At 45.9% G+C, this 16,049-nt stretch overlaps 1 protein-coding gene across 1 annotated transcript; it reads left to right on the plus strand.

Moving 5' to 3' along the window:
• Positions 1-243: 243 nt before the first annotated feature.
• On the plus strand, positions 244-15,556 carry PLAAT2 (phospholipase A and acyltransferase 2). The gene is made up of 4 exons (XM_054439523.2): positions 244-465; positions 3,570-3,678; positions 9,654-9,922; positions 15,261-15,556. The coding sequence occupies exons 1-4, from the start codon at positions 457-459 to the stop codon at positions 15,360-15,362; spliced, it is 489 nt and encodes a 162-aa protein (XP_054295498.2). The 5' UTR covers positions 244-456; the 3' UTR covers positions 15,363-15,556.
• Positions 15,557-16,049: the final 493 nt, after the last annotated feature.

Below are 16,049 nucleotides of genomic sequence, written 5' to 3' on the forward strand. Positions count from 1 at the left end.
TGTTTGAAGACAGGGAAAATTTTACATGAACCTTGATCTATGTTCTGTTTTTTTTTTTTTTTTTTGACTGAGTCTCGCCCTGTCACCCAGGCTAGAGTGCAGTGGCACGATCTCTGCTCACTGCAAGGTCTGCCTCCCGGGTTCATGCCGTTCTCTTCCCTCAGCCTCCCGAGTACTGGGACTACAGGTGCCCACCAGCATGCCTGGCTAGTTTTTTCTATTTTTTAGGAGAGATGGGGTTTCACCATGTTAGTCAGGATGGTTTCAACCTCCTGACCTTGTGATCCTCCTGGCTCGGCCTCCCAAAGTGCTGGGATTACAGGTGTGAGCCACCGCACCCAGCCTATGTTCTGAAATAGTTGTATATGGGCTGGGTCACAGGGAAAGCGAAACTCAGAGCTAATTTAAGGCTGGACACAGAGTCAGCAACACACAAGACATCATCTTGAAGGAAGGATGGCTTTGGTAAGTCCCCAGAAAGGGTTTTAAAGCTTTGATTTGAGGAACAACCACCCTGTTAGTGGTGATTATGTGTGTTCTCCTTGTTGGTCTATAGCTCTGGCATGGAAGGCACATGGGCACATGCTGAGTTCTGGGGGTCTGGCTCTCTCAGACAGTGTGGGAAGGAACCGTGGCACTGGGTTATGACCCTGGAGGCTCCCCAGCCTCAGCTGCTGCATGGGGTCTGGTTCTACTGCAGCCAAAGTTTGGGTTGATGCTTTTCCAAGCCCTCCTCTGGCCACACTCCTGGTGGCTCTGCTAAGCCTCCTGAAGGCAGGAATGGTGGGCTCAGGGAGAGCAGCCCTTGGTTTACCACACAGGCCACCTCCTCTGTCACATCATCCTCAGTGGGTGGGATGAGCTGGGGAGGGAGGGTCCAGGGAAAAGGCTCCAGCTTTGTGGGTGGCAATGGGGGCTGTCAGAAAGGGCTCTGTCTCCCTCGCCTCCAGGCAGGGCCAGTCCCTCTACTTTCCCTCTTTCCCTCCAGTTCCTTCTTAGGTTCCTTCTTCCTTCAGGCCCAATAGCAGCCACATTTCCCAAGTGCTCAGGGGTCCAGACACCATGCTAAACACTTTTATTTAATCCACACCAGGTAGTTAATAAGCAATCCTATGAAGTAGGCATAATTACTGTCAACTTCACAGATAGGAGGAATGATATTCTGGTAAGTATTAGAGAGGGGGCTGCCCAAAAGTCAGAGAGGGAATTCGAACTTAGGAGGGTCTGACTCTAAAGCTTCAACTTAAAAAAGAAAGAATGTATTTAATTCCACGAGGAATATGTGAACACATTCACTTTGTTTGAAAAACCAAAACTCTAGCCTGGGCAACATAGTGAGATCCCATCTCCACAAAAAATATTAAAATTAGCCAGGGATAATGGTATGTGCTTATAGTTCTAGCTTCTTGGGAGGCTGAGGTGGGAGGATCACTTGAGCTGGGGAGGTTGAGGCTTCCTGCAGTGAGCTGTGATAGTGCCACTGCACTCAGCCTGGGTGACAAAGTGAGATCATGTCTCAAAAAAAGCCAAAAGCCAAAAACCAAAACTATTAGCATAAAAACTAATGTCCCTTTTGACCATCCTTCCCATCTGTACAGCCTTTCCCCTCTGTACAACCTGGTGCGTATTCTTCCAAATATTTTTCTGTTTTTGCATACATATATGGCTACCTTACAAGTATTGGTTTGTAGCTTTGGGGTTTGTTGTAGTTTTAAATTGCATTCCCTGAGGACAATTCAGTTAGGAAATGCTTGAATCTTTTCCTTTATTTACCAGCTTTTGGAATAATATGGTGATTCTTTTCCGTCCTCCAAAGATGCCTAGTGTTTTTAAAAAATATCCTTATAAACATGTGGGTTTTAACATATTTGATGTGTTTCAGTTTGTGTACAGTTATTTTTATTATTTTTTTTTGATGCTCAAATTGTCCCTTATTTGGTCAAGTTGACTCTTGACCCCTCTAGTCAAAGGCTTTACTTTTTTTAAAATTTCAAGGTTCTGGGTGGGGGTGGAACATGTGGTATTTGGTTACATAAATGAGTTTTTAGTGGTGATTTCTGAGATTTTGGTGCACCTATCATCTCAGCAGTGTACTCGGTACCCAATGCGTAGTCTTTTTTTTGTTTTTGTGATGGAGTCTCACTCTATCGCCCAGGCTGGAGTGCAGTGGCACGATCTCTGCTCACTGCAACCCCTGCTTCCCAGGTTCAAGCAATTCTCATGCCTCAGCCTCCCAAGTTGGTGGGATTACAGGCGCCTGCCACTATACTCAGCTAATTTTAGTATTTTTAGTAGAGATGGGGTTTCACCATGTTGGCCAGGCTGGTCTCGAACTTCTGACCTCAGGCGATCCACCCACTTCGGCCTTCCAAAGTGCTGGGATTATAGGCATGAGCCACCACACCCAGCCCCAGTGTGTAGTCTTTTATTCTTCACCCACTCCCACCCTTTTCCCTGAGTCCGTTGTATGATTCTTATGCATTTGCGTCCTCATAGCTTAGCTCCCACTTACGAGTGAGAACATAGGATGTTTGGTTTTCCATTCCTGAGTTACTTCACTTAGAATAATGATCTCCAATTCCATCCAAGTTACTTCAAATGAAAGCCTTTACTTTTAACCATAGCTCCCCACCAGACTTTGAGTTGGCTGGCACTCTCACCACCCTCAGCAGCCGTTCAACTCCTTTGTGGCCTGGCTCAGCTGAGATAGGGGGAGGAGGGGTGCTGGCTGGCACCAGAGCATACCGGAAACAGAACTTATGTAGCAAGGGCTGTCTCCCATTCTGGGTGTGGCCAGGGCAACATTCCTCCCACCCATGCACCCTCCAGATGGGCACTGCCCTATGACCAACTCCAAACACACCCTGCCATCCCTTGCTTTAATTTTAGCCTGAGCTCAGACTTCAGCTGCCCTGGGCTTGCCTAGGACATTCTGGGATGGTTAAAGGCATTAATGTTGGAAACATTCAGCCCTACCATTCATTCCTGCTCTTCTACTTATTAGGCAAGTTACCTAACCTTCCTGAGACTCCATGTGCTCATTGTTGAGTGGGGGTAATGATAGTTTTCACCCAAAGGAGTGGTGTGTAATGTGGGTCAAGTGTCCGCCTGCCTCTAACATGTTGGGCGTTGCAAGTCAGAGCTCTAGAACTTGTAGGAATCACTTGGGCTCACGCTCATGGCAGGTGGCCCTTAAAGAGGCATTTTAGGCTTCCTTTGGAATCATGCAGTCACTAGCTGACAAAAACATACTCTGTGCATAAAATGCACTCACACTCAGCCTGGGCACATCACTCCATCACACTCCTGTGCTGCACATTCATGAAAATCTCCCTCAAAGATACTCTCCTCATCTCCTCCTTGTCCCCTGAAGAGCACCTTTTCAGTCCTGCAGCCCCAGTAAATGAAGGTGCTTCCTACACATGTGAGGAGTCCTCCCTCCTTCCTGTTTCCTGTAGGTGATGAGCACAGGGAATCTGCAGACTGGGCTGGGGCTCCTTGCAGGTCAGGCCCTAGAATGTTTCCTGCAGATGACTCACCTCTGCCTGTTTCTGGTTTTTCTGTTGCAGGCCAGACCAAGACCGAGACTTGGAGACCTGATTGAGATTTCTCGCTTTGGCTATGAGCACTGGGCCATCTACGTGGGAGATGGCTATGTGGTCCATCTGGCTCCCCCAAGTAAGGATGGGTTCTCTTTTTAAGCACAAGGGTTGAGATCAAGAATGTGAAGAGATGCACAATTACGTGCTTGTCCTCACTTCAGGGTCTAGCAGAGTAGGCACTCAATACATAATGCTGAATGAATTGTGCTTTTTCCTGCTAGATGTAGCAACTGCTATTCTTCTTTTGCAGTAAATTGGTGGAGAGACTATTGACCTTTATTCCATCATAGAGTGGGGTTCAGTCTGAACCAACTCATTGTACTTGGTGAGCATCCCTCCGTGGGATCTCCTATGTATTTGTTGTTCTGGAGGTACAAGCAAGAGTAAGAAGCAGTTGCTTCCTTCAGACAGCATATAACCGAGTGCATAGTATAATGGAAGGAGCACGTAGGCCTCCCAACTCAACACAACCAGTTTGGAATCATGGCTCCTCTGCTTACAAACTGTATGCCTTGAGCTTGCGGCTTCACATCACTAAGCTCAGCTGCACCTTCTACAGAGCAGGGATGAGAATCCCTATATCCTACCTCATGGAGGGATGAAATGAAGGAAGGTACAGGAAAGCACTGGTGCAAGGCCTGGCCAGGGGCTAAAGCAACCTCCCTTTCCATCTGAAGCATCATGGCATCAAAGAAAATGCCAAAATGCTGGAAACTACTCAAGTGCAAGACAGCAGGGGTTGGTCAAGTAAAATAGATATACCTGTATATAATGGAATGCTATACAGCCATTAAAATAGTTGTACAGCAGATGTATATATACACATCTATATATACACACATAGATGTATATCTATCTACATATATAGACATATATATATATACATGTGTATAGATGTATATATATCTACGTATATAGATGCTCTGAGTTTCACTTTCCCTGTGACCCAGCCCAAGTTTGTATGTATATATGTACACATACAGATTTAACTTTTTTTTTTTTCTTTTTGAGACAGAGTCTTGCTTGCTCTGTTGCCAGGCTAGAGTGCAGTGGTGCAGTCTCGGCTCACTGCAACCTCTGCCTCCTGGGTTCAAGTGATTCTCCTGCCTCAGCCTCCCGAGTAGCTGGGACTACAGGTGCCCGCCACCACTCCCAGCTAATTTTTTGTATTTTTAGTAGAGACGGGGTTTCACCATTTTGGCCAGGATGGTCTCAATCTCTTGACCTCGTGATCCACCCACCTCAGCCTCCCAAAGTGTTGGGATTACAGGTGTGAACCACTGCACCCGGCCCAGATATAATTCTTATAGAGATTGTCGTGATGAGTCAGTGGCTGCTGACAAACATTTAAGACTCTTGAGAGAATACAGTGCATAACACGTATTATCAATATGACTAATAGGAAGATATGTATATATACACATACAGACTAGGGCTGAGTTACAGGGGAAGTGAAACTCAGAGCATCTGTATATGTAGATATATATGCAACTCTTTTCAAGAGTTGTAGAAATACTGATACTTATATATGTATATATACACATATATGTCTATGTATAGATGTGTACATAAATGAAATCAAATCAAGCTAGAGAAATTTAAAAGACTTGTTGCATATACAAAAGAACAGTTCTCGAATCCAGAGACTTTGAACTAAAATGACAAGAAGCTTGGCTCACAGCAATGATAGCTCAGTTTATAAAGTTATATAAATGAAGAAGTACATTGTTTTCTGTTGTAATTGACTAGAGACTTACATACTTTTAAGGTAGCAGTGCTGCATAAGCTTACTTATTTGTATCTGAGTGGTAAAACTGTGAGGTCATGTTGACATGTGCCTTTAAACAATTTGGATATGCCCTGGTTACTAGGTCCAATTACAGGCTATAATAGGCTATAGGTCTACTTTTTCCTCCATGTTTTTGGGTGAGAAAAGCCTGATTGTTCCATTCACAGACAAACATGTAGAGGGCTTAGAATAGTTGGGGAGTCCTAGTGTGAAAGGATTCTGTAAAGCCCATTTAAGTTCAGTAAAGGTCTTCTCATGTTTTATTTCCCATGGAAGAAGTTCCTCAGTGCTATTTTTGGTTAGTTAATAGAGTGAAGATGGCTGGGCACTGTGGTTCATGCCTATAATCTCAGCACTTTGGGAGACCAAGGTGGGTGGATCACTTGAGGTCAGGAGTTCAGGACCAGCCTGGCCAACATGGCAAAACCCCATCTCTACTAAAAAAAAAATTCAAAAATTAGCTGGGTGTGGTGGTGCATGCCTGTAGTCCCAGCTACTTGGGAGGCTGAGTCATGAGAATCACTTGAACCTGGGAGGCAGAGGTTGCAGTAAGCCAAGATTGAACCACTGCACTCCAGCCTGGGTGACAGAGTGAGACTCTGTCTCAAACAAAACAAAACAAACCATCAGATCTCATGAGATTCACTTACTATCATTAGAACAGCATGAGGGAAACCACCCCCATGATCCTATTACCTCTACCTGGTCCCGCCCTTAACATATGGGGTTTATAATTCAAGATAAGATTTTGGGTGGGGACACGGGAAACCATATCAGGGATGTTCCCAGTGTGTCACTATTACTGAACAGGCTACTGTTAATACTCTCCACAAGCCTTCTGGCATACACTAAAAAAGAGAGTGGAGAGGCCGAGAGAATAATCTGGGCTCCAGGACTTGCAGTATCCCACAAGCCTGAGGAATCCTCTAAGTTGTCTTTCCGTTACAGGTCAAGGATAATTTTGGATATTATTTATTCTTTCTGGGCACAGAAATATTCCTTTTTTAGATAAATTATGACCTAGATAATGAACCATCTCTTATGAAAGTTGAAGCTTATCTTGAGACATCTTATACCCCTTATGAGCTAGTTGTTATAAGAGATATATTGAGTAAATTTCTGAGTCCTCTTTAGATGAGGAACACAGAAACAAATCATCTACATATTGCATTTCTGGGAAATTTCAGGGGTTTTAAATTTTTATGTAAAACTTGTGAAAAGTATATGGGAGCCTCAGTAATACTATCCAAGTATACTGTTGACTTCTCCAAGTAAAATTTAAAAAATACTGACTTTCCCTGTCTACTGGGATGCTAAAGAAAGCAGAGCATAAGTCCACAATGTTGACATAAGGATAGCTTAAGTTTTGTTGATGGTTATAGCTAGCATTTTGGGGAAATTTTCTCTTTAACCGTGTGCATGTGTTTCATTTTTAAAAAATTAGATTTATTTAAGAATAATTTACAAATAGTAAAATTTATCCTTTTTAGTATGCAATTCTATGAGTTTTGACAAATGCATATGACTATGTAACCATCACCATAATCACCATAATCTAGTTATAGAATAATTCCCTAATGTTCTCTGTTCAGCTGAACCCATGGTTGGAGTGGCCCCAAAAGTGGTGTCAGGGGAGTTTCTTCAGGGGACTGTCCCCAAAAATCCTGAGATGGGGCCAGTTCGGATTCCGAAGAAAGAAGCACTAAATGCCAGGCTGATCAGTCCAAAGCATTTATTAGGGGAACTTGTATGCAGAGGGCTGAAGTGTCCTCTCACTGGACAGCAAGATAGTAGCTGTTCTTCCCAGGAATGTCTGGAACAAGGTGGTTGGGTTATGAGGTTTACATGAGGGTTTAAAGAACTTGGTTCAAAGCTGGGGCTAGTTTCTATGTGCTTAGCAACACACTTGCTTTTTCAGTGTTTCGTGCAACAACCTAAACAACTTTATCACTGCCTGGGAATGAATGTTAAAGGCTCCAGCTTGGGTTCAAGCCTGCAGAGGGCAACACGCAGCTAGCCGGGTTACAGAGTGTCAAGGCATTCTGTATGGCTCAGTCAGGACAAAGAAAGAAAGGGGGGAAAATTGGGGGACACCACACCTCATTCCCCTAAAATTCTCCCATGCCCGTTTGTTGTCAACCCCCATATATATGCTCACACCTCCAGCTCCTGGCAAGCTATGGTCTTTTCTCTGTCTCTATAGTTTTGCCTTTTCCAGAATGTCATATAACTGAAACCCTACAGAAGGTAGCCTTTTGTGTCCAGTTACTTTAACTTAATGCATTTGAGGTTGATGTGTGTTGTAGCATGTGTTAGTACTTTGTTCCTTTTTATTGCTAAATAATATTCCATTGTATGGATGTACCACCATTTATTTATTCATTCACCAGTTGAATGACATTTGGGTGATTTTCAGTTTTTTATAATAATCATTAGAGCCACTATAAATATTCCCATGCAGGGTTTTTTTTTTTTTTGTATGTGTGAACACAGGTTTTTATTTCTTCTGGGTATATACCTAGGAGTGGGATTGTAGGGTCATATGGTAAGTGAATATTTAGTTTAATAAGAAACTGGCAAACTGTTGTCCAAAGTACCTCACCAGCAATACAGGAAAGGGTGCTATCTATTGGGGAGAAGGAAGAACCCCATCCCAGAACTGAGAGACTGAGGGGCAGGAATGGGAGAGTGAGAGGAAGAGGGGAAAGAGAGGGACGTGGGGGAGACTGACAGGTGGAAATAGGAGGTGAGATGTTGGAAGACTAGGGGCAGAGATAGGAAAACTATGGGGCAGAAAACAGAATCGTAGAAGCCAAGAAGGGGAGACATCAGCTTAGGGGATACAAAGGGGTGGAGATGGAGGAGACAGTGTATTTTTCTCATGAAAAAGAATAAATTATTGGTGACGTATTTTTATACCTGTATTAATCTTGTTTCCTCAGCTCCCCTTCTTTTTAGGACCTGCAGTCCGTCCAGGCAAGACTGGGTGCTGACTCCTCTGTTTCTCTCCTTGGCAGAGGGTCTCTCTGGTCCCCATTCCTGCTCCTGTAGCTGGAGTGAGCTGGGACCAAGACATTTGTTTAAATGTCCTTTTGAAAAGAAAATAAAAATCAGTAAAGGAAAGTGTGAATACACTTGTAAGTTTAGGAGCTGGTCATTAGATAAACTGGCTGTTCAGAAACTGACATTACAACAGGCTTTCTCTAAGCTGGGCTGCTTCTAGCAGGGTCCGTTGTAGACTCCTGGGTCCATCAGGCCCTCCCTGAGGGTTCTGGGTGCTGTCACTTGGCCACTGTTTCATTTCAGCTTCCTAGGAGTCTGGGGTCCCCTTTAGAGGCCAATTGGAGAATTTAAAGCTGGAGGGCATGGACATCCCCTGGCCTAGTTCCTCTGATTTGAAAATGATGAAACCAGGGTCCCAAGATGAGAAGGGCTTTTTCTGAAGACACACAGTAAGAGAGCCACGGCCAGGACCTGGGGACCCTGGATTCCCAGGACAGGCTTCTGTCTTGTTCAGCTGTTTCCTTTCCTACTGTTTCAAAATGCCACCCTCACCTACTGGAGCTCCCACAGCACTGGCTCAGGGCAATGGGTGACATTTTCTTTTCTTTACCTTTTTGGAGACAAGTTGTCACTCTGCTGCCCAGGCTGGAGCGTAGCGGCACAATCACAGCTCACTGCAGCCTGTAGTTTCTGCGCTAAAGCAATCCTCCAGCCTCGCCTCTGGAGTGGCTAGAATTACAGGTATGTGCTGCCATGCCCAGCTAATTTTTTAATTTTTATTTTTAGAGACAGGAGTTTTAGCATATTGTGCAAGCTGGTCTCCAACTCCTGGCCTCAAGTGTTCCTCCTGCCTTGGCCTTCCAAAGTGCTGAGATTACAGGCATTTGGCCTGGAGTGACTTTTTCTAAGCCACAAGCTAGTGAGAGGCAGTTGGAACTATGGCCTGGGGCTCCTCTGCCTCCTCTCTTTGCCCTGTACTACACTGCCTTGACTGTTGACTTTTTCAGGTATATCTGAACTCACGTGGTCCTTTAGAGCTCAGGTTATTTACTTTAGAAATGAGGAAATCAGAGCCTAGGGACCTTCTCCAAAGTCACCCAGGCTTGGGTCTTCCCTGTTTTCAAGTTTGAGGCCAGGTAGGATGGACAAGTCCTTCCACAGCTCCTCCTTCTTGACAGTGCTCGGGGCAATGAGGCTGCTTGGCTTCCATCTCTGAGCCCCCAAGGCCCTGCCCAGGAATGAACTCACTGTTTGCACAGGTGAAATTGCTGGAGCTGGTGCGGCCAGTGTCCTGTCTGCCCTGACCAACAAAGCCATAGTGAAGAAGGAACTGCTGTCTGTGGTGGCTGGGAGAGACAACTACAGGGTCAATAACAAGCACGATGACAGATACATACCACTGCCTTCCAACAAAATCGTCAAGCAGGCAAAGGAGTTGGTGGGGCAGGAGTTGCCTTATTCGCTGACCAGTGACAACTGCGAGCACTTCGTGAACCATCTGCGCTATGGCGTCTCCCGCAGTGACCAGGTGCATCCTCAGCCTGCGTTCCCTTCCCAGGAGCCAGGCCACTCCCTCAGCTGCAAGAGGCTGGGTCCCTGCTGGGGCCAGGGTGGGATGGAAATAGACATGAGCAAAACAAAATAGCAGATATGAAACCCTTGTCCTTGAGGGTGTCACATTTGGGGTGGGGACAAGGGTGGGGAGATAGGCAAGTCGGCAATGTAGACCAGTGCAGTGGGTTGGGGGTTGGCCACAGAAGGGAGTCACAGCCTGAAACAGCCCTCCACAGCCCTAGAGGCAGGCTTTATGATTCCCACTTTACAGATGGGGAAACTGAGGCTCACCGTGCTTAAGTAACTTGTCCAAATTCATTAAACTCCTAGTTATTGAGTCTCTAGTCCATGTCAGCCATGGTGAAGAGCGGGGAAGTTAAACCTACATGTGTTCTCTCCAAGGGCCCTGATCAAGGAAGGCTTTGTAGAAGAGGTAACACCTGAGCCCAGCCTGATTTAATTATTTTGATTAGTCTGAAAGAAAATGAGCTGGAGATTACCAGGGAACGGGGGCAATAAGGAGTGTAGGCAGAGGGAACAGCGTGAGCCAGGAATGGGAAAAGCCCAGGTCATGTTTGGCAATTTTTTTCTGTAAAGGGCCAGATAGTAAATATCTTAGATTTTATGGGCCAGGTGGTCTCTGTCTTATTACTCTGCTGCCGTAGCTTTGCAGCACAAAAGCAGCCACAGACAATATATAAATGAACAGGCGAGACTGTCTTCCAAGAAGTGTATTATTTATTTTTTACAAAAATAGTTCACAGGTTGGATTTGATCCATGGGCCATAGCTGGCCAACTTTTGGATACAGGGTCTCACAAACTTTTTTTTTTTTTGATACAGAGTCTCACTCTGTCACCCAGACTGCAGTATATCATGTGGAGTTCGATCATGGCTCACTGCAGCCTCGACCTCCTGGGCTCAAGCAATCCTCCTACCTCAGTCTCCTGAGTGGCTGGGACTACAGGAATGTGCCACTATGCCTGGCTAATTTTTGTATTTTTCTGTAGAGATGAGGTTTTGCCATATTGTCCAGGCTGGTCTCGAACTCCTGGGCTCAGGCAATCCGCTTGACTCGGCCTCCCTTGGGATTACAGGCGTGAGCCACCACACCCAGTCCAAGATAACTTAAAAAAACCACATATCCCCTCATACATTCTTAGATGACATCAAACACTTTAAAAAAATCATAAATGTAAAAAATTTGTAAAGGAAAGGATGGATTTTGTTATATTGCATATTACATATTTGTATACATATTTTCTTCACAATCTTGGAGTTGCACATTTAGCTCATTCAGTTAGGGAAAAATGTCTTCCGTGTAGTTTAAATAGCCAAGCCAGGTGTTATTGTCAAACCAATCAGCCTAATCAGGCTTATTTTGACGTTCAGAAAAAAAACTGACAATTTTTCAATTCAAATGAGTGTGTTAATGCACAGTTCCATGACAACCATCTCACTTTAGAATTCTCATTCTAAAGCAGCAGGCAGATGAGGCAGGAGCCTCGACGTGGTTGCATATTCCTTTCTGAAGCCCTCTCTGTTTAGAAGCAATGCATTCTTGAATCCTCCCTTACTGGTGACTAGGAGTGTTTACACCTTAGCCTGTGCACCATAGATTCAGGGTGTGGGAGGATTTAGCTGTTCTGTTGTATGATAGGAGAAGGAGAGGTGATAAAAAGGGGAGATGGGCAAGGAAAATCCACAACTTCTGGAAACAAGTACCCCAGGAGGGAGCCCACGCTATTAACTGAGAGACTGCCAGGCCACGCTGGGCACTGGGGCACGGTGGGACATGCTCTGGTACTCAGTGGGAACCCTGCTGACAGGGTCTCCCCTCTGTTGAGCTGAGGAGGTTAGACCTATCTCTGGATGGGAGGGGTGTCGCAAGGGGGTTGGGGGTGGGCTGCCTTATCATGCGTCTAAAAGCTCTTCTATAGGCTGTGCAGAAGCCACAAAATCAGTCCGGAAGAACCCAATTTTAGGAAGTGGTTGGCCCTCTGCTGTGCTTCTGAGGGGTCAGAACTCAAGCCAACGGGGAAGACTCAGGGGAGGCAGTTTTCTTTTATTTAGTTTGTCCCTTGTCCTGGAGCCTCTCTTGTTGAACTTCATCTCCTGCAGGTCACCCATTAACTTGCCTTTCTTTCTTCCTTCCTCTCCCTCCTTCCTTCTCATCTGACTCTGTCTGGAAAGACCCTCCTCTGTCTGTCTCTAGCTCTCGCTCTGTAAGAAAGCAGACTTGTGAAAGCTGCAGGACTCTTGGCACACAACAACGCCATCCAGCCCCTGCTCTAATAGATGACCAAGCTCTAGCACTGCTTCTAGCAAAATAAGGCTGTGTCCGTAGGATGACCCCAGCCCCCCGATAAATGCCTGTCTAAGAAAGCGCTCTGCTGCCAGGAGAATTTACCATTTGTTCTAACCAACACCTGACAAAGACCCTGACCCTTTCTTAGACTGTTTATTAAAAAGGACTTATAATTATGAATCCTTCCTCTGTCCCTTTGAAACAGATACAGTCATCTCTTGGTATCCATGGGTAGGGGAGGGATTGATTCCAGGACCCCCTGAGGACACCAAAATCCATGGATGCTCAAGTCCCTTGTATAAAATGGTGTGATATTTGCATATAACCTGTGCACATCCTCCCATGTACTTATTTTATTTTCAAGACAGCATCTCACTCTGTCACCCAGGCTGGAGTGCAGAGGTGTTTCACTGAAATGTGATCTCAGCTCATTGCAGCCTCAACCTTCCTGGGCTCAGGGGATCCTCCCACCTCAGCTTCCTGAGTAGATGGGACTACAGGCACACGCCACCACATCCGGCTAATTCTTGTATTTCTTTTTTGTAGCAATGGGGTTTCACCATATTGCCCAGACTGGTCTCAAACTCCTGGGCTCAAGTGATCCACCTGCCTTGGCCTCCCAAACTGCTAGGATTACAGGCGTGAGCCACTCATAATTACTCATAATACTCAATGAAATGTAAATGCTATGTAAGTAGTTATACTGTATTTTAAAAATGTGTATTATTTTTTATTGTTCTTTAAAAATTTTTTTTCCCAAATGTTTTCAATCCACAATTGATTGGATCCATGGATGTGGAATCCATGGATATGGAGGGCTGACTGTATATCTCTTACAACTCTGAAGTGTCTTCCTCAAGGACCTGAGAGCCAGTCCTTTGAAATATAATCATCAGGAAGGATAGAACCTCTGTCCCCAGTCTCTGTGGGAGGGTAGAGTCCTAACTTTGATAATTGCCAGCTAGCAGACACAGCTGGCCTCATCGCATATTCAGGGACTAACCCTTTGTAATATTTCACCTCCCTGACTCTACTAAGCCCTCGCTCACCTGTCTCCCTACTCCTCCATCTCCCTTTAAAATGTCAGTCACCTCTGCACAAGTTGGAATGGAGCTCAGCTCTTTCCCTGCTGTCAGTAGAGACTGAATCAAATCTGTTTTTGCTGTTTTAAGTTATGTCTGGCTTGGTTTATCTTTGACACTTGGAAACGATTCTGAGTGTATTTGAATAAAATGGTTCTTTTTCCCCCTTTCTTTTCCCCGGTCACTCACATCCTTCAAATTCATTGATACTCCACAGAAATCTGCTGTTTGGTCACTGATTTAAATACTTGCTTCCCTGTCTGTGAAGGGCTTAAGTGCCCCTGTTGGGAAGTCAGGCAGATCTGAGCCTTGTCACTTGTCAGCTGTGTGGCTTTGTGTGAGTTCTTTTTTTTTTTTTTTTTTTTGAGACATAGTCTCACTCTGTCACCAAGGCTGGATTGCAGTGGCGTGATCTTGGCTCACTGCAACCTCTGCCTCCTGGGTTCAAGCGATTCTCCTGCCTCAGCCTCCCAGGTAGCTGGGATTATAAGCACCCACCACCATGCCTGGCTAATTTTTGTTTTTTCAGTAGAGACGGGGGGTCTCACGATGTTGGCCAGGCCGATCTCGAACTCCTGACCTCAGATGATCTGCCCACCTCAGCCTCCCAAAGTGCTGGGATTACAGGCGTGAGCCACTGCCCCCGGCCTTTGCGTGAGTTCTTTACACTGTCCATCCTCAGTCTTCTCCTCTGGAAAGTGGGAATTAGAATCACTACCTACTACAGTTGTCAGGCAGATTAAAAAAATACTGGGCCTGGAGAGTTCCCAGGACATTGCTGATATCTAGAAAACAGCCATTCTCACAGTCTTCACCCCCATCCCCCACCCCATGTTGTTTCCCCCAGTCGCTCCAGTGCTGGTCTCTCAGAGACAGTGGCCCAGGCAGGGGCGGAACCACAGGATCGCAGCAGGCTGTCTTGGCTAGCTCCCAAAAGCTGTGCCGAGCACACCAACCCTCGGGAGTCGGCATCACATCTCTGTGGTTTTTTCAGAGTATCCTCTTCCTTTTGCAGAACCATTTCCTGCCAGCACATAAGTGAGACAATCTTACTCATTAAAGCACACCCTCAATGCTCCTCATGGGCCAGCATTAGTTCAGCAGATGAATTATGAGTGCCGACTCTGTGCCTGGCAGTGGGATCAGCACCTGGGACATTGAGACCAATCCAGGCAAGCTCCCTGCCCTCAAGCCTGTGTAGTGAGAGTTCCCAGGGATGATTTCCCAACTTTATATCTGCCTCAAGGGCCCCAGTTGGCCAGCCCTGACCTAGAACATTGGGGCACTGCCCCTCTGTCTTTGCTGGGGGTTTATTATGCTTTTTGCTTAAATTATTATTTTTTAAGACAGGGACTCACTCTGTCACCCAAGCTGGAATGCAGTGGTGCAATCTTGGCTCACTGCAACCTCCGCCTCCTGGGCTCAAGTGATCTTCCTGCCTCAGCCTCCTGAGTAGCTGGGACTACAGGTGTGCACCACCTGGACTCAGCTTTTTTTTTTTTGTATTTTTTTGTAGAGATGGGGTCTCACCATGTTGCCTAGGCTGGTCTTGAACTCCTGGGCTCAAGCGATCGGCCCATCTCAGCCTCCCAAGGTGTGAAGATTGCAGGTGTGAGCCACTGAGCCCGACCTATTATGCTTTTAATGCCCACAGGTGCATCTGGTTTTCCTCCTTTGACTCTGTGTGTATCACGCCTATGGCTTCGTTCTTCCATTCATTCTGTGTCCACCAGACATCTCCACTCCTCTTTCCTGGGTGGCCTGACCTCTTGGCATCCCCTCTCCCAGCCAATATTTGTTCCCTCTGTGATTCAAATGAAGAGGACTCGGCCAGATGAGTCTTTCCTGAGCTGTAGTTTCCTGGTATATGTATCGTGGTCCCGCCCTGATGCTGAGTGTGCTCTCCCTTCTCTTCTGCTGCAGGTCACGGGTGCATTCACGACAGTAGGTGTGGCAGCAGGCCTGCTGGCTGCCGCAAGCCTTGTGGGGATCCTGCTGGCCAGAAGCAAGCGGGAAAAGCAATAAATCCAAGAAATTGTCCCAACAACAACCAATTCTTACGGAGGAATATTATTTAGCCGGCAGGAGTGGAGTTTGGTTTACTGATTTTACTGTTTTGTGTTCATGAATCTTTATTTTAATGGAGTTAAAAGCATAGGAAAATGTATTTGGAAATGCAGCTGAGTATGAATTCTATTAAAGACACAATTGGGCTCTGCTATGGACTGAATGCTTGTGTTTCTCTAACACCCCAAATTCATATGTTGAACTCTAACCCGCCTGTGGGATGGTATCGGAGGTGGGGTCACTGGGAGATAATTAGGTTGTGAGGGTAGAGCCTCTAGGATGGAATTAGTGTTCTTATATGAAAAGGAAGAGACTAGACCGGGCACAGTGGCTCATGCCTGCAATCCCAGCACTTTGAGAGGCCAAGATGGGAGGATCACCTGAGGTCAGGAGTTCGAGACCAGCCTGGCCAATGTGGTGAAACCCCATCTCTACTAAAAATACAAAAATGAGCCAGGCATGGAGGCAGGTGCCTGTAATCTCAGCTACTCGGGAGGCTGAGGCACGAGAATTGCTTGAACCCGGGAGGCAGAGGTTGCAGTGAGCCAAGATCATGCCACTGTACTCCAGCCAGGGCGACAAAAGGAGACTCCATCACAGAAAAAAAAAAAAAAAAAAGGAAGAGACCAGAGTTCGCGCTCTCTC

The sequence above is a fragment of the Pongo pygmaeus genome, chromosome 9, assembly GCF_028885625.2.
Source record: "Pongo pygmaeus isolate AG05252 chromosome 9, NHGRI_mPonPyg2-v2.0_pri, whole genome shotgun sequence".
Lineage (NCBI taxonomy): Eukaryota > Metazoa > Chordata > Mammalia > Primates > Hominidae > Pongo > Pongo pygmaeus.